Genomic DNA, 22,811 nt, shown 5'->3' on the forward strand with positions numbered 1-22,811 from the left:
CTCACGTCTCATATTTCTCTTCTGGTCTTCACAGGATTCCAACAGACACTGTTGCCTACTCTGCTAACCCCTGGTGGTTCGAATTCACGGCCAATCCATCTCCATCTCCATCTCCATCTCCATCTGCCTTTCATCATCACCCCGTGCACACGTGGAGCTTCCGTAATTTCCCTTACCGTAGAATTTTCGCTCTGTCCTGCTATCTGCTCCTTTCATTCTCTTTAAATGTCTGTTCTCAAGTCGAAACAATCTATTAGATATAGTATCACTGTCGTATAATTGTTTTATCCTTAAAGCAGTACTGATCTTACTAGCCTAAAGCAGTTTCAGTTTATTCTATTTCCAGAATTTATTCAGCCTGCTTTCATTTGGCCATCTTTTGTCTTCACCAAATTCCAGCTCGTGAGAACAGATTTCGAATGATGTTGTTCATAAACATTTTGAAGAATCAACCTCATTCATATTTTCTTTTAGTGTGATTTAATTTGTTTCAGCATATTCTATCCGCATTAAACCCCACTCTCTGGATATACCATGCATTCCATTAAGCAAGCTTTGTAAATCTCTAGGTGTTTTGCCCATTGCATCAGCATCACCTGCTCATTCTAAATTTGTCAGGAGTCTGTTATTCCAGTGTAAACTCTCTCTTCTACGTCCAGTCACTTTTTTTTTATTATAAAATGCATGAGAAGGGAAGAGCAAAATTGACATGGCAGTCCTCTGGAGCACTCACTATTCAATGTAAATTCACTCAGCTTGCCCGAACTGTACTAGCATATGTTTGGTTGTATTCGAATGTATTTTTTCATACTATTATGAATATTTAAAAAAAAAATACATTCTCGCTTTCCTCATTCATTTAGAAAATTGTAGTTCGTGGGTTATCAACATTATTTTAAAAGGCATAGACCTAAGAAACACAAACTATATATGCCAGGACATTAACTTGATGATGGGAGAAAGCAGCGAGTAGAGGTTAGAAGTTTTGCGCGACACGAGGTGAGGCTGACTTGTACATAATTATTTTCGTTTTGACTAGTTTTGCTTTAGCGTGCGTTTTGTATTGACCAGGATAAAATTCAAAGTATAATATTATTCACTCCCGTCTTTTTCTCTAAAGGGGATAAAATTGTTCATGACCAGTGGCATTACATTTTGAAAATATGAGATTTTAAGTTCAGTTCATAGATTTCAATAATAGAATATCACACACACATGTATGTATATATATATATATATATATATATATATATATATATATATATGTATGTATATATATATTTATATGTATATATATATATATATATTGTATAATGGAGACACTCCCCTGAACCCAGACAACATTAGCGAATGGGAATATTTAAATGCTATTCTGTTCAGTTTATTTCTGGTTCCCTTCAGATAGCTTTATGCGGGAGTATAGTTTTGTTATTCAGTTGCAAACTATGGCATTTCTACTAATGCTTCTGGTTTTTCTTTCTGTTCCTTTTTCTTCTTCCTCGTTACTTTAGTCTTCAGGATATTGAGGAGTTCTAATTCTTCCATTTCCTTTTGACCGAAGAAGTCGACCTCTTTGTGATGCCTTAAAATCATACTTTCTGTGATAAAGCTGAGTATCATCCCACCTGTCGGTTGGGGAAGAATGGAAGTTTCAGTCTAGAAAATTGAAGTGTTTGTTAATAATATAAAAGATTATTGGCTTTTTCCCTTTGTTTTGTGGAGCAGTAGAGTATAAGGCAGAGTTTCAGGGTCTATTTTTCATGTAACCTAAGAATACAATTGAGCTTGGCGGTACTTATATTTCTCATTTTTGGAAAGGGGGAGGGGGAGATATTTAAGGACTGTGAAATAGAATATTAAAAAGATCGTCTTCAAATAACATAGTACTAATAATGATATTGTGTCACATATGAAATAGAATACTGCTGCTTCCTTGGTAGTGTGCTGAGATTGTACTGAGCTGAAAGTGGTATTCACTTTTAATCCTGAAATTTTAGACCCATCTTTCTGTTTCATTATATGAGTATATGATAAGGTGAATAATAATCTTTCTTTCTACTAATGATACCAAAGTCGTATGATAAGGGCTTAATTCTTTTAAGATCCTTACCTACAGGAACACCGTGTATGATCCACCTATATTTATCCAGGTCGTATAGGTAACAGTAACCTCTTCGACCACAAGTTCTTTGCCAGAGTACACAGCTGTAGTCTGAAAGTACAAAAGGCATTAGGACCTGTAAGCATTACAAGGCATTTAGATGCTAAAATAGAGTACTGTAGAGAGTGAATGCATTGTAACTCCAATAATGCATAATAGAGTCATGGCAAGCATTATAATGTAGATTAAGGAAAGCGTTTCAATACGAAACCCATTAAGTTGAATATTAAGAAAGGTATTAATGTATAATGTGAAAAGTATTAGTATAAGGATTAAGAAAGGCATTACGATTTGACACCGAAAGGACTGTGACTTCATACATTACATTAACAATTGTGTGTATGTATATATATATATATATATATATGTGTGTGTGTGTGTGTGTGTGTGTGTGTGTATGTATGTATATAAATATATATATATATATATATATATATATATATATATATATATATATTATGTAGAGGTCTGTGGCGCGGGTTCAAATCCATGGCCGACTGATCAGAGAGGCAGACATCTTCCTATCCGTGTAGACATCCGGGATTATATATGTAATCAACGGATAGGTTTGTTAAAAGCAAATAGGTGTTACAGACTAAATACACACACAAAACAAAGCCACTACAACACCTTCTGAAAACATAACAAACATCTCACGTCTCGAACTCTCGCCCTACCCAGCGCAACAACTTCGCTGCTGGGAAGAAAGGGCGTTGGGTCGGTGGTATGATACATGAAACATACGCTACCGGGGTCTAAGCGATGTCAGGCAGGGCAGCCCGATCGAGACTACAGGTCTACCCCAAAGCCAAATCAAAGTCCTTCAAAGAAGGCATCGTGGCTTACCCCATACAAAAATGGGAAAAAGCACGTTAAAAGAAGAAGAAGAAGAAATATATATATATATATATATATATATATATATATATATATATATATATATATATATACATATACATATATATATATATATATATATACATATATACATATATATAGATATAGACATAGATATATACATATATACACATACATACATACACACACACACACACACACACACACACACACACACACACACTCATCAGGGGAATCATAGGGGAAAGTCATCGTACTCGGGTACATTAATTTTTCCAACGCTTCACGACTCATAGTCGCATCCTCAAGGCTAGAATAAAAATACAAAACTCGAACAATAAAACCAAGCACTGCATAATCCATAAAAATTACTCAATATTTAATAAAATTCAATGAATATGAGCATGTGAAGAATTTTGAAATAATTTATAAACACCTTAAAACAGGAAAATACATTAACCATTAAAATTATGTACGAAATATCTGTAAAATTCTAAAAACAGTAAAATTATATAAAACTCTAGAGTAGTAAGGCCTTCCTGCACCTTATCCTCGCAATGGACGGGCAGTGACTAAAAGATTTTCTTGAAAACAAACGGCGCTCCTTAGCCGACAAACAATTGAACAAAGGAGGATTGTGTATATAGAGACAGAACTATCTTTTTTTTTTATCATAATGGACTCCAAGATTGTTAGGTCGTTTTCGTTTTGTACTTGACCTATAATTATAAAGTCCTTATCATCGATATACGTTTTACATAACTTAGAGTGGTTCCTAATATTTGATTGTTCGGGGCTGGTTAATATGTTGCCCAGGGGCCTTCCTTACAAGCTCTACCACGATCCATCACAGTTCTTTAAGTTCATCAGCCAGTTGAGACACAGCAGAATCCTTAATCACAGTCGTGTCTGCGGAGGACTGGGGAAGAGAGGAAGATGTCACTGTGGGCGTGAGAGGCTTGCAGGTTACACTGACCAGCTCAGGCACGGGTTGCGAGGCCGCACCTTTGGGTGAGCTTCTGCTGTGGTTGGAAGAATCCGTCTCTCAAACCAGCACTTGTAGCAGAGCCAAATTGGGAGAAGAGAGGGGACCCGGACTGGGATCTCTTGAATGGAGATCGGGGACAGGCTCTGGCTCTGTCGCTAAGGCAGGCTCAGGCACGGGGATCGTTTCAGGAATTTGCTCGCCATTCGGGACTGATGGATTTGGCACTGCTCAGTGCACCCAAGGGACACTGGCAGAGATTGTGACTCAAGTTTGGGATCTCTTGAAGGGAGATTTATTTGGTGTCTTGGCACTGGCACTGGGGCGGGGCCTGGCACAGGACTGGGCTTTGAAATTTGCTCAGGTGGAAGTGGCCACTGCACAGTGTACTCAGGTGGCACTGGCAGTGGGATGAATGCAGGCGTTTGAGGCTTACTCATGCCTAATAAATGGGTTGAGAGGTCCGGACCTTGGGATTGCTGTAAATCAAATGGGGACTGGAAATCTTGACCCAGGAGGATTTCATAACCTCCAGGAATGTACCTGGCTACTGCGAGGTTGCAGATTTCAGATCTATGCGGTCTCGTGATCCTCAACTTAACAGTGGGAAGTATCATTTTAAAGTGATTGATACTTTCAGTCATGGCGAGTTTACGTCTGTTAGTGGTAGCTCCACAGGGAACTTTGTCTTCCCTTATGAGGGACATTTGAGCTCCAGAGTCATCAAATGCCTTGACCTGGTGGGGAGGGGCGCGTATACCTCGGGGAGGTGCCACATATATGGGACCCTGGGCTGGAGGACCCAAGGATGTTGGGTCAGTGACTGCCAAGGCAAGGGCGGGTACTGGACTTATTATTAGGGCATTTTGCCCATTGGGTGGAGTCCCCATAGATTTTGCAAGCGGGGCAATAAGTTCGGCTATAATCTTTACAATACCCACACATGGGTTTCTTATGGGGGTGCCCATTCTTGTGAGGTTGCTGGGAGTTGGTTGAGGCAGGCGAGGAGGGATATAATTTTCGTCCATGGGAATTAAGATAGGGATGATGCATACCCCAAATGTCAGCCCAATGACAGTACTCGACCACTGTCTTAGGCGCCTTGTCACATAGATAGGTGCCAAGGGCTGGTGGGCTGTAATGTAAAAAGTCCTCAAGCTGGAAGAGTTCGAGTATTTCCTCTGCACTCGTGGCTATGAGAGATTCTAGCCATCGTTTTAAGGCTTGGGTCTTTTTAAAAATCCACTTAGACCAGGTTTGGCCTGACTCTTTGGGCATATTTCTCCACCTTTTCCCCCAACGGTCGGGAATTATCTCAAAAGCCTTTATGACGGCTTGGTGGGTAAGTGTGAGATTTCCTTGATCCTCAGTTGGGAGAGCATTGAATGCAATGGCACCTTTCCCTTCAAGGTGCCGTCCCAGGATCAGAGACACTTCCTCAGTAGAGAGTTTATAGGTCGTCAGGACCTTTTCAATATGGTCAAGCCAGGCTTCAGGCTCGGCTTGATCCCGTTTTCTTATGAGGGAGCCTACACTGCTGAGGGTTGAATGTGGGGAGGGTGCTGGTGTGTTGTACATGCCTTGGGTTGCCTTTGCAAGCTGATGAGCCCTTTCCTTCTCCTTCTCCTGCCTTTCTGGCTCTTCTCGTTTCTCCTGGGCTATTCTTTCTTTCTCCTTCTCGTGCCTTTCTGCCTCTTCTCGTTTCTTCCGGGCTATTCTCTCTGCCTCTCTTTCTGTCTTGGCATCTTCTACTCTCTCTTGAACCCAATCCTTCAGGGCTGGTCCTGACAGTCCCATGTCCCTTCCAGTGGACATATAGGACTTGAAGTCCTCATTTTGGTAGGTTCTGGATGTTGTAGACATCTTGAGATAACACTTATATGGGAGTGACCCCTTAGATAATCTATGTCTGAAAAGACTCAAATTTCAGTGTCTCGAATGACTCGGTGTCTCGAATGACTCGGTGTCTCGAATGACTCTGTGTCTTGAAAGACTCTGGGTGTCTGAAAAAGACTCAGGGTGTCTCTAAGGACTCAAGTTTGTGTATGATGAACTGGTTTCAGTGTGTCTAAAAGACTCAGGGCTGTTCAAGTGAACAGGTTCAGTATGCCTGAAGAGACTCAGCATTGTTCAAAATGAACAGGTTCAGGGTGTCTGAATACGGCTCAAAATTCGTGATGAAACTGTTTCAATATGTCTAAAGGACTCAGGAGGGCTGTTCAAGTGAACAGGTTCAGTATGTCTGAAGAGACTCAATATAGTTCGAAATGAACAGATTCAGGGTGTCTGAATACGACTGAAAATTCATGATGAAAGAGTTTCAATATGTCTAAAGGACTCAGGGCTGTTTGAGTGAACAGGTTCAATATGTCTAAAGAGACTCAATATTGTTTGAAATGAACAGATTCAGGGTGTCTGAATAGACTTGATTGTTTGTAATGAATGAAAATTAACATGTCTGAATAAGACTGAGACTCAGCCATTCGTGATGAACGAAAATTAATGTCTGAAAAAGACTGAAACTCAGCCATTTGTAATGAACGAAAATTAATGTCTGAATAAGACTAAGACTCAGCCGTTCATAATGAACGAAAATTAGCCCAAGCTAACATAAGCCTTTATGTATATTTTTATTTGCGGAGAGACGCAGCAGAACTAATAAAAAGGCTTATGAGGCTATACACGTATGGTGGGTAAAGTGAATTTTCCTTGTGCTGTCGAAATCATTTAAATGTGGCGTGATGAGAACAGGATATCGATCTTATCGAATATTAAAATCTTCAGCACACGAGGGTAAGACAAAAATTCTTAAACTTATCATGTATGGGCAGTCCGGACTGCCGAAAGGTTATGCATGGGGAAGGAAAGATATTATTCTCCAGTATCAAAACAAACCTTAGCTCGCACGTGACTAATATAGTACTCTGTTTACTTCTGGTCTCGTGACATCTGCCGTAAATGAATGAGTCCGGCGGTTTAGGGGGGATTACTCTTGATTGCTTGTCTGGCGTTTGCCTGGGCAACCCTTTTTCCCATGCTCAGAGAGAATGAAATTCCTCAATAAATAGATTTACAGGAATACTGCGGGCTTGCGGGAGAATATCCGACTCAGTTAAAAAATGTAAAATTTTTTTATTTTCAAAAGTGCAGCGATCTGAATGGACGTGTGGATAAAATTTAACAAGCGAAAGAAAGGGATTTATATGTGAGTGCGTGCTTGCGTCGTTTATAACAATGGAGTTTTTAATGGAACTCAAAATTAAAGATGGTGGATGGTTGGGGATGGGGCCATGTGGCCTGGAATTGAAGATTCCGGGTTGAAATTTACTATTCTCTCAACTGGAGAGCGGAAGATTAGATTCCTAAATACTTCTTAGCTTTACCTATTGATCAAGTGAGAGAGAGAAGGAGAGAGAGAGAGAGAGAGAGAGAGAGAGAGAGAGAGAGAGGATAAATCCGTCGATACGAAAATAGCTGGAATCAAAGCCTTGGTGGTCGCCTACACAATGTGCCTATCTAGGAATTTGGGACTTTCAAATTGTCCTTATCACTTGGATGAATGAATAAGGGCACTATTCCTTTTATTAACTCTTCGACTGAGTTGCTCCCTAGCTTCCTATTCTTAAAACATACAGCTAACATAAGATAGCACAAAAATCCCGTGGAATGGTTAACACGCTGTCTCTTCTCATGAAGTAAATTCGCATGACATAGTCTATCAATTACCTAACACTGATTGCAGTCACCATAAATCTAAACAAAATATTTCGACATTTGTACTTTTTCTGTGGAACTGGCTCTTCTCATGTGCTTAAAAGGGAGGGGGTGTGACCAGCTAGCAGTTGCTATTTGGCTGATAAGTTGCAATTGCAACTTACACACATCTGGCAGGGCTCGATAATGCTACGTATTCGCCTTTGATACTTATTGATTCTGGGCAGCAACGGATAATCGCTGGGAGTTCTTTACGTTATCAAGAAATCTACTGTATTTTACTAAAACATCTGACTAAATAGACTGATTCAGGGAACTCTGTAGATAACTAAATCAAGGAAACACTGTCGGCTTAGGGCTTTCTTCATGTGAGGGAAGATTACGTAAACTCAAGGCTTATGGTCTTCTTCATGTGAGGGAAGATTATGTAAACTCAAGGTTCTCTTAATAAATTCTATTTACATAATAAACACAGATCAGAAGAATGAAGAATTACAGGGCAGGCAATAACAGGGTCCTGCTAAATGAATGAATTCTACACAGATGAAATAGTCTACATCGATAATGTCTTCATAACAGGGACATCACAGAGGGGTAGATTAAGGGGTGGCATAAGGCCACTGCACAAGGGGATAGAGCCGAGAGTGGCTCCACAGCCAAGGCCGATCTGCAAGAGATGCAAGCCGGTTACTTGCAAGAATAATAAGATGCTCAAAGGGAACTGAGGGAATGTGCAGATGGTGCCAAATAACTCAGTTCAACACTAAATGCATAATTACGTTAACACTTGGTGCTTCAACACAAATTACTGAAGGTGATCGCACAATGGAAATAGAAAATAAATCAGACAGAGGAATTACAGGGTCATAACTGACTAAGAAACCTTATTCTGGTACATTACCTTTGTCAAGATGACGACGCCCTTGTCCAATAGGACCGCTGGAATGAGGGAAAATGAAAGTATGCCATTACAAAGAGTACTTGTCCAAACCTTGAGATCGAACACGTGAGTAAGTACTAGGGACAGGCCAAGGTAAGGACATCTGTCCTTTCTGGAGTTCTGAGTGCTTCTCTCTCTGACTGCTGTTGCATGGTCCATTTATATCCTCAGGGAATTATGCCTTGGCATCCAGTTAGGTGGTGCAAAAGTCAATCTCTGCCTCGTGTTCTGTAGCATTATGCACGTGGGGCATTCCCGTGTGGCAGAGTGACCAGACTTTCTCTTCTTTGGTTCCTTCCCTTCCGGTCGTCCGACTCCGGTGAGGAGTTTGCATCTTGAGAGACCACACCTAGAAATCAGAATCTTAGGCAGTCCTTTTGGACAGAGAGAGAGGATTAGACTTACCCATATAGGAAAAGTAAAGAATTGGTGAAGGGGCAAATGAAACCCACAGTTCTTTGTATTTAAGAGATAATTAGAATGAATTGTATTCTCTATCGGTACGTTATTGTGGTAAAACAATTGAGGTTTAGCTTGGAAAGAAGTTTCCTTCGTTTAATAATATATATATATATATATATATATATATATATATATATATATATATATATATATATATATATATATATATATATATATATATATATATATATTATATATATCACAATTTTATCTCATCACCTTGACATTTTTATACACAAATATTAAACTGCAAATTTCATTTAATATACAATTCGCTGTACCTCGGAAATAATACCGAAGGTGATTTATAACTGGTAAAGTGATAGTCACCTGATGGACTTAACGCACCGACGGTAGCTATCTCTGAATTCAGTGAATGAATATGTGTGTATTTATGTAAATAAACTGATATCCTCATATGTTTTGAGTGTGCGTGTGTGTGTATGTGTGCGCGCGCGTGTGTAATGGACGATTACACACCTATAATTTTTATTGTATGGGTACACTAACATGTGTAATGAGAGGGAGATAATTATTGACAGTTATCTTACCTATAAGGCTCCCGATCATTATGGGAACCAAAGCAAAAGCTAGAGACAGGATAACGTTCAGAACTCCGAGCGCCAAGTCCTTGTCACGTTCGTTGAGGGATCTGTTGGCATAAGTCAAAAGGTAAGTCATCGCAATCCCAGTCGAGTAACTCAGTGGATTCAGTTAAGTGAGTAAGAAGTAATATATATACAGTATATATATATATATATATATATATATATATATATATATATATATATATATATATATATATTATAATATATATATATATATATATACTACTGTATATATATATATATAATATATATATATATATATATATATTATATATATATATTATATATATTATATATATATATATACTGTATATATATATATATATATATATATATATATATATATATATATATATATATGTATATATCTAATATATATATATATATATATATATATATATACACATACATATGTATACACATAAATAATATATATATATATATATATATATATATATATACATACTACTGTACATACATACACATGCACTCATACATACATATAATACGTGATCCCTTAAAAACTATTATATAAAATGGCCTCTAACTCCGTGTATTGAACATTAAGATAATCGTTTTACGTTAATGGCATTGTGGACTGTAGTCATTCGTAGATTACCAAGAATCCAGGGCTCTTGATTTGTGTATCTATTTTTTTCCCCTTATTTAAACACGATTTTGATGAAGAATAACGTTGTCAGTGTAAATAAAGTAACTAATAAACGTTTTCTTCAGATGTTGATTTTAGTGTGTGAGAGATAGATGGTAAAAAAAACCAGCATGCGCTTTATACACTTACAACCAATGCACAGTGGTGTGTAATACATAAAGGGAGGTGTTATGTAACTATCAATCTTTTTTAATTACTGTTTGAAAATTCCAGTAAATAATATTATCAGCGGTACGGCATTCGGTGTTTTTTCTTATTGATACAATGCAATCAACCACTAACCTGAAGATCAAAATGTTTGCAATGACTCTGTTGCTTGCAATGAACATTTTCGTCAAAATCGTGAAGCAGATGTAATAGACGAAGCTGTTGCAGCTCGTTGAACAGACGCCGCTGCTCACTTCCAAAGGGACTTTCCCATCGACCTTGACGGAAGAAGTGTCATTAAGAGAAAATTTCCTTGCTAAGGTTTTTTGTTTTATTGCATTCCTGAAAAAACAAGCAAATGGAAGAACTGCTAATCCATATGAACGTATAGAAAACAGTCAAGAAAGATCCAATTGCGGTCCAGTTGTTGTTTACTAAACTTTGAGTTTGGGTAAATGATTGATTTAGTTGAAAGATTGCTCAAAGAAAAATGTGTCAGTTTGACCACTATTTCTTGTTGGTTTAGGCTTCGACCTTGGAGTCTCGAATTATTCATCAACACGTAAGGACCACTTTAATAGGCAACTACGAGCTCATCATGAGCAATAATACTCGATGGAGGCATACTTGTACAGGTACTGCATTAGTAAAAGTGAAAGTCTTTGAAGTGGAAATTATTTCTCGTCTCATAACAGTATTGGAAGGTAATTCCAAATAATGAGCCCTGCATATTAAGTCCCTATTTGCATCTATCTAAAATATACTAATATCCGATGAGCATGAATAATTTATCATAGTTACTAGAGAGACCTTGTACACTGTATATCCATTTGTGGAATTGAAATCTGTGCAGAATTTATTACTCGCAGTTTTAGCGTAATAAGATTTGAGAAACTAGTTTGTTTAGTTTTTGCATCTGTCTTTGGTACAGCGCTATTTTTTATACTGGCCACTTTTTAGTTTACCAGTGTGTAATGCGGTGTATGAATTTAATTTATGCAAAATTATTACAAAAATAGACACGCAAATGTAGTTAAAAATAGAACTTATTGCACTGCATGCAGGTACTCGTTCGGAAGCTGAAAGAGATTGTAGGAGCCGACTAGTAATTTAAATGAGTTTTGTTAAAATTCTCAAACTGGGAACTGGCACTCAGAGACGCAGAAAGTTAAAAGCTACTTTTCATTCCTTTCCTCCTATTTCCGTCTTGTGTTAGGCACACATCAGCAATTGCTTTTTCTTGATTGTAATGCACTTATAAAAATAAATAACTGTAATTCTGAGTTACGGTGGCTTTCAACTTTCAAATGCCTCTCTAAATCTTAACCGTTGCACATGACGAAAATACTCGTCCTTGCTGGGTAGAGAAGACAAACGGTTGGAAAGGCCGAAGCTCGATCTAAGCCTTATAATCTGGATTCGTTCCCTTGAGCAGATCAGTCCTATGTTGACCCAAGAAAAAGTTAACCAGCAGGTGGTCAGTCAACTATCTTGGGCCCCAGCAGACGTTGGTCACACAAGAAACGAAGGTGTACATTGCACCGTCAGATTTCCTAACTTTAAAATGAACGAGCATCAGAGGGTAATCCTCAGCCCCAGGGGGATCGGACTCATCAGAGCTTCTCTCTTTCAAGAATATTCTGTAGTTGACTTTTTGTTTGCACAGCGCAGAATCTGCGTTGTTCTAGATTATAGATTTGTAATTTCCAGGGTTCTTCTTTGCTCCGGTGAAATTATTCTGACGCTTCATATTCTCTCTCTCTCTCTCTCCTCTCTCTCTCTCTCTCTCTCTCTCTCTCTCTCTCTCTCTCTCTCTCTCTCTCTCTCCTGAAGAGCTGTGAGAACACAAAAGCACTGGATCAACGTCTTGCTTTAACCATTCCTTCAGTTCAAGGCAAGTTTTAATGATAGATCATTAATATATATATATATATATATATATATATATATATATATATATATATATATATATATATACATATATAATATGTACTGTATGTGTGTGTGTGGTGGAGTGTGGATGTGTGTATGTATGTATGTATGCATGCATGCATATATATATATACATACAGTATATATATATATATATATATATATATATATATATTCTGTATGTATATAAATATATGCATGCACATGCATCTATTCTCCCCCTTTCCTGCTCATACATATACATATATTGGGGGCCATGTCTGTTGCCAGGTAGAAAGATAGCTTCGTATTTTCTTTGGTGGATTTTTTTTTTTTATAGAAACTTACAATTCCGTGTTGGGTTTGCCTGTTATACGTACTGTACTTTCTTATTTCCATGCATTGGAACTCGAAAGCATAGGTACGCAATCAGTCATACTTCTTACATGCTACGAAAAACGGTATGATTTACCTCTGTATTCTCAGGAGTCAGCAGTTTAGTGCATGTGCATCCCTCATAAGCCTGAAATTTAAAGAAAAATTATAACACAGCACTTAGCACTTTGCCAGCAACCTGATTTTCCATTTTTGCCATAGAAGTATTTAAGAAATTGATGTGTTATGAAAAACTTGATCTGCCAGCTGCTGTGTGTATGTGTGGGTATATATACAGTATATATATATGGCTGTGAAATATTTCCCGTTAAAACAGAATTCCATCAAATATAAGGAACCCATACGGATGCCAAAATGTGGAAAATAAAGGCTATATCTCAGAGACCAAACTGTCTCTCTCCCCAGGCAAATAGTGAATGAGAAAAAGTTACAGAAAAGTGGTGTATATATATCAGAAGGTCAGTAGGTTAGCTGTTATGTCACTCGAGTTGACAATTTCTCATTAATCTTCTTAGTTGCTGGTTGGAGGAAGATTTTATTTATAATATCTGAATCCCACGCACCTGTTGAAAGATTCATGGTTCTTTGTTTAATCAAAGCTGATTCCACCATCTGGCTTTGAACCGACAATTGTTGCTATAAATTATACGAGACATATTCCAGTTTATTCTGTAATTATGGTAATTTATGTGGTTAAAAATAGCTGAGCTCTGTTCTCCGTACTAAACTGAACGTTTATGCTGAATTAATCTGTGGGGGAGTGATTTACCAGTAAAGCCGATATAAGGTTGAGTCACAATCTGAGGGCAAGGGATTTCGTAAACTTCTGTCCTTGGGGACTGGCTTTTGTTGGACATTAATCAGAGTTTGGCTAAGGTATTTGGGTAGGTAAAGCAAAGGTTTGAGTTCCAAGTGTTTGTGTCAACGTCTTAATCCTGTCCAGGTGTGGGATTTTCATGTTGTTATTGGGCTTCTCTGGTCTTGTTATGGGGGCGGTAAATATTGTTTGCTTTGTGTATAGCTTTTTTGATTGTATGGTCCAGGGTACTTTATAGGTGACAGCTGGCACGTATTAGTTCAGTTTCCTTTTCAATAAAATCAGGAAACAATCGTAGGCTCTTAGAATAAATTGCTGGCTATACCAGCAGCGATGGGATGTCATGATAGCTATAAAAATGGATGTATGACAGAGAAAGTTGGTTTTTATGTTTATTGTAAATTTGTATTCTGCCGTGTCTCTAATTATTAAACGTCAAGAAAAGAATTTTGTTGTCTGTTTCCCGTTCAACTTTAAATTTGATGCTAGGCACTAATGCATTTAATTTTTGAAAAGTTCATTAAATTGCCCCATAATTACCCCAAAATGTTAAGATATCATCTACACTTCGCATCCATAGCATGTCATTAGGTTTTATTGCATTTATTATTACAGTTTCAAAATATTCCATGTATAGATTGGCTATAACAGGACTTAAGGCTGCCATGCTGCACCGGATTTTTGTTTTTATAATGATTCCCCGAATGAAAAGATGTTATTTTGATACACATGAATTCAACTTCTTTATTATTTTATCTATGGCTAGTGGGAATGATCTGAATAGGGGGCTAATTTTCCCTCAAAAACTGTGAGCATCTGTACTGGTTCTTTTGTGAATAGGGACTCTACATCTAAACTTAAAATTTTTATGTTGTGGAGTGGTATATGTGCTTCTTTGAATTTGTGACAGCAATCTTCAGAATGTTTAATGTGTCTGGGAGAAAGTGTGCCTAAGAAAGGGGAAAGGAGGCAGGCTAACCACTTAGAAATTTCATAATTGAAAGCTCCGGCACATGAGATGATAGGCGTGAATGGAAGATTATCTTTATGAGTTTTTGGAACGCTATAAAAGTAAGGTAGTTTTGGGTTTAATGACTTTAAATTTCTCCAATAGTTCAATGCTCTGTTTTGTCTTTGCCAATTAATCTTACTTTTCTGAAAAATTCTGTAGGGACATTTTGGAGGGTTTTTTTGTTAATTTGTCATAAGTGTTAGTGTCACTAAGGAGTTGGTTCATTTTTTCAAGGTAAAAGTCTTTGTCCATGATCACGATTTTGCCATCTTTGTCGGATCAACCTATCACAACATCTAATTTTTGTAGTGAGCTGATGACTTTTATAAATCTACGGGGGACAGGGTATTTCTTGTGGGTCAGCTATTGCATTTAGTATGCTCCAGCCTGACGACGTTCCTCCAAGCGGGGTTGAAGCGGTTCCTCAGCCGTCGTGCTAACGGATCAACAACAGCCTCTACAAATGCCCTCTGCATCTCCAGAGTGTCAGGTCTCTCGGCAGAGAGCCTTCCAGGCCAGGTCATCCGGGAAAGTCCACCTGCAGGTGAGCCGAGATCAGTCCCTCATCTCTGTCGCACTTTTCTGAGGCGTATGACCTCCCTCACGTAGAGCTAAGGGGCCCAGATGCCCGAAGCTGGTGCCCTAAATTATCGGCTCTGGCAGCCCTACTGACTCCTGTTTCCTCCCAGAGAATCCCGAGAAAGTCGGGTGGTGGGAGAGACAGAGTGAACACTACCGTCACACCAGCTGGTACAGCCAGTGGAAGCGACAGACCCTTCACAGTTCCCTACCCGCAATGGGAGGTCTTGAGAGGGCACAGACGGACTGCCGTCCCTACCGTCCGGGCACGTTCTGGCTTTCTTTGGTGCGAAACAGATGAAGAAGGCAGTGGGGAAAATCCGTTTGACATTCCTGCTGCCTGGGGTAGGCGTCCTTGGTCACCCTCCCCGTACCCCCTATCCGACTTGGACAAGGGGCGGATTGGGTGGGGAAAGAAGCACCGTGGGTTTCTCCCTTCTCCCCATTCCGTGCCCAAACCCGTGACCCAAACTTGAGCCCTTACGGTCTCGCAGGGATCATGTTTTTGGCGGCCACGCGCCCAGTGAGCAGCCGAAACGGAACCAGTCAGGAGGATGGAGCTCCCAACCATCTGAGGAGGGTAATGGTGCCCTTCTCGGCGAGAGAACAGCGGTCCATTCCCGAGGGGAGAGCGCTGCCATAGCAAAGCGAGTCTTCTTAGAGGGAGAGAGCCGCCCTCCCTTCCCTAGCCCAATTGGACTTGAGAGGAGGGGAAAGGTGGAGAGGAGGAAGACCCCCGCCCTCCCTTCCCTGGCCAGTTGGACTTACAAGAGGGAGGAGTAGAGGAAAGAAGGCGAAGGCAGAGGATGACGATGACGATGAATAGGAGGAAGAAGAAGATGGAGACGGATGGCATACCGACAACAGACCATATGGGGTCGGTGGAAGCAAGGGTACGGTCTGAAGCGGGAGCAACAGACCAAGGCGGGACCCTAGGAGAACGTCTGCTGTCGGGAACGATCGGTGCCGCAGCAAACGCCTAACGATCAGGGGTGGGCTTGGGTAACGGTGGAGCGAGGCGGGAGGGAGTGAGGCGTGGCGGGAGGTGGCAGGTGACTGAGCAGACCAGACCGGCCAGTGTCGACACTGCGATGGCAGGGTAGGGACTGCACCACCATATGCATGATCGTCCCCACCCGAGATCACTACGGCTCCTCAGCCGCACAGCACAAATGGTGGTGGTCATGAGAGCAACCACCGTGTGGGTAGTGGGGGAAGGGGGCAGTATCCCTCCCCGCCCCACCGAGCTGATGTGATCGAGAAGCGAGGACAAATCAGGATTGCCAACCATCCCAAGTGACCCCCAGCCCAACTCAAACCCAGTACAAGTCCCAAACCTGCGGAAGGAGACAAAGCAAGCAAGGGGTGGAACTCGGGGGTGCAGGCTAGGTCAGCCGATCTCGTCTCCTCTGGGGCTGCAGATGTGGACACAGGATAGAGAGAGGTTCCGTCAGGGGCAGTAAGGAGGCCACTGGGACTCCAGATAAGACAGAGAAGGAGTAGCCATGATGGGGGTTGAAGGGGCCAGAAGGAGCCCCTCGGCCTTGGACTCCTTCCTTCTATATCTGGGTCTCACATGAAAATACCTATCCCACTGCTCCAGGGACCAGGCCTACACTCATCACATGGTTCCCCCATAGTACAATCAGGAGGATCGCTTTCCCCCATCACGACACTTTAAGCAAAGGTAGTGGGATCCGAATCTGCAGTACAGCGGAAGTGCCACATTGTTTGTCCTTACCAGGACAAATCTGGCGCAAAGGCAATCTAAATCATGGGTTTGCAAGGGTTTAGCCATCTCACAAACACGCACAAATACACAAGGTCTGAAGTCACAAACAAAGACCTTGAACAAACACACCGTGAGTTGTACCTTCATAAGCCAGGAATTGAACAGAGAGAGCAGAAAAACACGTTTGCTCCGCTGCAAGGCCAGAAAAGAAGTGGTTAAGTGAATCTGGGCAGTTAACAGCATCAGGTTACCCATGTTTGCAACCATCTTGCTATGAGTGATACCAACTAATGCCTTGCTGGAGTCTTTTGTGGCCTATGTTTCAGCTACAGCGAAAGTATCCCCTGTATGTAAAGGACCGAGGTTTTGTATGTTGGGAAAAATGCATTTTACCTGTAAAAATGCGATTTTAAGCATCTCTGTTCTCGGCTGTAATTTTTCTCAGATATAAATTTGTCAAAAAGCAACAATATAATCTAGGTTATTTTTCCAGTCTGGCATGAGGGCAAAGGATAAACCAAGGTTTATAATGAAGTGTTGGTTAATGGTTTGATAAATTTAACTTTATCTTGTTGCTCAAGATTGTTCTAAGTTCTATTATTTATTAAGTTATTTAACTTATGGGAAAGTCTGTTGGAATGAGTCGCGCTATTATAGGCAGCAATATCAGAACAAAACAAAACCAGATACCTGTACATGTGGTCCGTTGTGAGGAGACGAAGGTTAGATTGGGTTCCATGTATCACTCTGCATAGTACAAAGATCTCGTACTTCGTATTTTCACTTTCTTCCAGGAATATCTTGCGTGAGAGAGGGAAGGGATCCGATTGCAGAGTCCATCTCGCGAGTCCGTACATTTTTGGAAGGACTTGTTCCTTCAGACATCCTTCTAAGAAGTATTTTTTATTCTTCCAGCCGGTGTAGTCTGTTCAGTTCTTTTTCGAACTTATGAAAAACGGGCTTGACCTCTGGATGTGAGCGAAGAAACTTAGAAAGATTATTTAATTCCATAATGGGCTAAGAATGACTGAAATATTTTCTGTTAAAACAGAATTCCATCATACATAAGAAAACCATACAAATGCCAAAATGTGGAAAATAAAGGCTATAATTCGGAGACCAAACTCTCTCCTCAGGCAAATAGTGAATGAGAAAGTTACAGAAAAAAAGGTTACAGAAAGTGGTATTTATACCAGAAGGGGTCCATGGGTCGGCGTTCACACACTCCAGTTGACAATTTCTCTGTAATCTTCTTAATCGCTGGTTGGAGTAAGATTTTATGTATAATATCTAAATCCCACGCACCTCTTGAAAGATTCATGGTTCTTTGTTTAATCAAAGCTGATTCCACCATCTGACTTTTGAACCGACAATTGCTGCTATAAATTATACGCGACATATTCCAGTTTATTCTGTGATTATGGTTATTTATGTGGTTAAAAATAGCTGAGCTCTGTTGTCCGTACCTAACCGAACGTTTATGCTGTATTAACCTGTGGGGAAGTGATTTGTCTCGTATAATTTATAGCAGCAATTGTCGGTTCAAAAGCCAGATAGTGGAATCAGCTTTGATTAAACAAAGAAACACCATGAATCTTTCAAGTTGTGCGTGGGATTCAGATATTATAAATAAAATCTTACTCCAACCAGTGATTAAGAAGATTACAGAGAAATTGTCAACTGGAGTGACGTAACGGCTGACCTATGGACCTTTTGGTATAAATACCGCTTTTCTATAACTTTTTGTCATTCACTATTTGCATGAGGAGAGAGGCAGTTTGGTCTCTGAATTATAGCCTTTATTTTCCACATTTTGGCATTTGTTTGGACTACTTATATTTGATGGAATTCTGTCTTAACAAAAATATTTCAGTCATTTTTAGCCCATTATGGAATTCAATCGTCTTTCTACGTTTCTTCGCTCACATCCAGAGGTCAAGCCCGTTTTCGTAAGTTCGAAAAGAACTGAACAGACTACACCGGCTGGAAGATAAAAATACTTCTTAGTAGAATGTCTAAAGGAACAAGTCTTTCCGAAAATGTACTCAGAGATGGACTCTGCAATCGGACCCCTTCCCTGTCTCATAAGATATTCCTGGAAGAAGAATTGAAAATACGAGTGGAGATCTTTGTACTACGCGAAGTGATACATGGAACCCAGTCAACACTGTCTCCTCACAACGGACCATGTACAGGTATCTGGTTTAATTTTGTTCTGACATTGCTGCCTATAATATTAGCTCGACTCATTCAATAGGAATTTCCTACAAGTTAAACAACAATAAATAATAGAACAGAACAATCATGAGCAACAAGATAAAATTTTCAATTTATCAGAAACACCACCTCCTCACCATTAACAACATAGTTTTGAACATGGACCAGACCTCTGCCGAAAAATAACCTAGATTTCATTGTTGCTTTTGACAAATTTATATCTGACAAAGTACATTCAGGGAGATATGTTTCAAAGGCATCTTACTAAATGCAATAGCCTGACCTTGATAATAAAAATACCCTGTCCCCAGATTTATGGGTTACTCTCTGCAAAAATTAGATGTTGCAATAAGTAGACCCAACAAAATGACAAATCGTGATCATGGACAAAGACTTTTACCTCGACAAAATCAACCACCCCTTAGTGACACTGACACTTATGACAAATTAAAATAAATCCCCTCAAAACGTCCTACAAATTTTTCAGAAAAATAAGATTAACAAATAAGAAACAAAACATTGAACTATTGGAGAAATTTTAAAGTCATTAACCCAAAACTACCTTATTTGATGGCCTTCCAATAACTCATAAAAGATAATCTTCCCATTCAGACCTATCATCTCATGTGCCGAAGCTTTCAATGTAAATTTCTAAGTGGTTAGCCTGCCTCTTTCCTTTCTTAGGCATTTCTCCCAGTCACATTAAACATTCTAGAAGATATCTGTGCAAATTCAAAGCTTTGTATACCACCCCAAAACATAAAAATTTTAAGTTTAGATGTAGAGTCCTATAAACAAAAGTACCAGTACAGGACGTTGTACAGTTTTTGATGAAAAAATTAGCCCCCTATTCAGATCATTTCCAACTAGCCATAGATAAAATAATAAAGTTAGTTGAATTATGTGTATCAAATAACATCTTCTCATTCGGGGAATCATTATATAAACAAAATTTGGAAACATGGGCACCCCTATAAAGTCCTGTTTTAGCCAATCTATACATGAATATTTTGGAAACTGCTAATGATAAATGCAATAAAACCTAATGACATGCTATGGATGAAAATGTAGATGATATCTTAACATTTGGGATAATAAGTGGGACAAGCAATTTCAATGAACTTCTTTCAAAATTAAAATGCATTAAGTACAAGCATCAAATTTAAGTTGAACGGAAACAGACAACAAAAATTCCTTTCTTGATGTTTTAATCAATTAGAGACACGGCAGAATGCAAATTTACCATAAACAGAAAACCAACTTTCTCTCTGTCATGCATTCATTATTATAGCTATCATGACATCTCTATCAAGGTTGGCATAGCCAGCAATTTATTCTTAAGAGCCTAACGGATTTGCTCCCCGGATTTCCTGGGAAAGGGAATTGAACTAATCTGTAAGTAGCTGTCATCTCTAAAGTACCCTGACCATACAATTGAAAAAGTTAACCACAAAGCAAACACTGTTTTCTACCGTTCCCCCCATAACAAGACCAGAGAGATGCCCAACAACAAAATCAAAATCCCGCACCTGGACAGGATTAAGACGTTGACACAAACACTTGGAAACTCTAACCCTTTTGCTTTTACCTGCCCAAATACCTTCCCAGCCAAATCCTGTTTTAACATCCAGCAAAAGCCAGTCCCCAAAAGACAATAGGAGTTTACGAAATCCCTTGCCTCGATTGTGACCAATCTTATATCGGCTTTACAGGCAAATCACTCCCCCACAGATTAATACAACATAAACGTTCAGTTAAGTACGGAGAACAGAGCTCAGCTATTTTTAACCACATTAATAACCATAATCACAGATTAAACTGGAATATGTCTCATATAATTTATAGTAGCAATTGTCGGTTCAAAAGCCAGATGGTGGAATCAGCTTTGATTAAACAAAGAACCATAAGTCTTTCAAGTTGTGCGTGGGATTCAGATATTATACATAAAATCTTCCTCCAACCAGCGATTAAGAAGATTAAAGAGAAATTGTCAACTGGAGTGATGTAACGGCTAACCTATGGACCTTTTATTATAAATACCACTTTTCTGTAACTTTTTCTCATTCTATCTGCCTGAGGAGGAGACAGTTGGTGTCTGAAATATAAATTTTATTTTTCCACATTTTGGGGTTTTGTATGGGTTCTTTATATTTGATATATATATATATATATATATATATATATATATATATATATATATATATATATATATATGTGTGTGTGTGTGTGTGTGTGTGTGTGTGTGTGTGTGTGTATGTGTGTGTGTGTGTGTAATTATATTGTAATAGCCATAGCGCCTTCTTAACTTTCTCGAATTCTTCGCTCTTTTTTGGATACGCTTGTCACTACAAAGCCTTAAGATCCAATTGCAAGAAATATAAAGAAATTCTGACGTGCGGGAGCGGGAAGCGTGGTTCAGGTCGGCAATGGTATCTCGTTCTGATTATGTGACCCGGGTTCGTTTCCCGCTCCCACGCATCAGAATTTCTTCATATTCCTTGCAACTGGATCTTAAGGCTTTGTAGTGACAAGCGTATCCAAAAAAGCGCGAAGAATTCGAGAAAGTTAAGGGTATTATGGCTATTACAATTACATGTGTATCCGGTAAAAATGACCAGTAGAATTCTACATATATATAAATGTATATATAAATTAGATAGGTTGTACACATAGATTCATTGTTTATACATGTAAGGTGAGAGTTAAGTGTACCAGTCAGTTGCTTGCATTTTGGAGTTTTTATACTGTCAAATATCTGAGTAAACACAATCACGAAGTACAGGCACCTACAAGCGACCCGTTAATGGTGAGCTGCTTTGTGCATCCAGCGTGGCAGGCGCTGAAGAAGAGATGAGAGCCATTCACGCACACAGGGGAGTAGTTACTGCTGCAGCCGCAGTTTGACATGCACGTCCACATTCCTCGTTCGCTGAAGGCAGAATAAAGGACGCATTTTCATTCGTTCGGTATATCGTTTGCCTTGTCACGTTTTTCCTCCATTTCTTTGAACTGAGTTGTTTTTATTCTTTTATGTAATAGGGAAAATTTAATTTTAAACATTTCTTATAGGCGTAGACAAATTCCATGTCGGACTTCCCTTTTTTAGGTTGTCATTTTCTTTTTGTAACTGCAAACGCGTTTTGCCTAATAGCGCTCAGTTGTGCAAGAGACTGTTTCGCTTATTTAACTAATAAAACGTATGGAGAGAGAGAGAGAGAGAGAGAGAGAGAGAGAGAGAGAGAGAGAGAGAGAGAGAGAGAGATTTCAACTTAGTATTATACTGGGGTTGTTTATGCACAGCAGTAGTTATCTAGTTATGTAGGTATTGTACTTACTCCTTTTCGGAATAAAAGTCCCTTTCAGCTCCTTCGCTTTTTAAAACTGCCTCCAAACCGATGATATGATCTCTCACTTTTGTTATGCTCAGCTATGTAATAGAACAGACATATATATATATATATACATATATATATATATATATATATATATATATATATATATATATATATATATATATACATATATATATATATAACAGTATGTATACATATATGTACATATATATATATATATATAGTAGTATATAATATATATATACATAT

The 22,811-nt window shown here is 39.1% G+C and overlaps 1 protein-coding gene across 1 annotated transcript; it reads right to left on the reverse strand.

Moving 5' to 3' along the window:
- Nucleotides 1-839: 839 nt before the first annotated feature.
- Nucleotides 840-22,632, reverse strand: LOC136836680 (solute carrier organic anion transporter family member 74D-like). Its single transcript, XM_067101156.1, has 7 exons — nt 22,545-22,632; nt 22,000-22,138; nt 12,929-12,979; nt 10,681-10,823; nt 9,672-9,772; nt 2,111-2,212; nt 840-1,625 (listed from the first exon to the last, which is right to left on the reverse strand). The coding sequence occupies exons 2-7, from the start codon at nt 22,126-22,128 to the stop codon at nt 1,444-1,446; spliced, it is 708 nt and encodes a 235-aa protein (XP_066957257.1). The 5' UTR covers nt 22,129-22,138; nt 22,545-22,632; the 3' UTR covers nt 840-1,443.
- Nucleotides 22,633-22,811: the final 179 nt, after the last annotated feature.

The sequence above is a fragment of the Macrobrachium rosenbergii genome, chromosome 56, assembly GCF_040412425.1.
Source record: "Macrobrachium rosenbergii isolate ZJJX-2024 chromosome 56, ASM4041242v1, whole genome shotgun sequence".
NCBI classification, from domain to species: domain Eukaryota; kingdom Metazoa; phylum Arthropoda; class Malacostraca; order Decapoda; family Palaemonidae; genus Macrobrachium; species Macrobrachium rosenbergii.

Coding starts and splice junctions, on each gene's coding strand:
- LOC136836680 (XM_067101156.1), bottom strand. CDS start 22,128: ATGTGGACGTGCATGTCAAACTGCGGCTGCAGCAGTAACTACTCCCCT. Junction 10,824..12,928: donor TGACTCCTGAGAATACAGAG/GTAAATCATACC, acceptor TCTTCCGTCAAG/GTCGATGGGAAAGTCCCTTT. Junction 1,626..2,110: donor CATACACGGTGTTCCTGTAG/GTAAGGATCTTA, acceptor CCCAACCGACAG/GTGGGATGATACTCAGCTTT.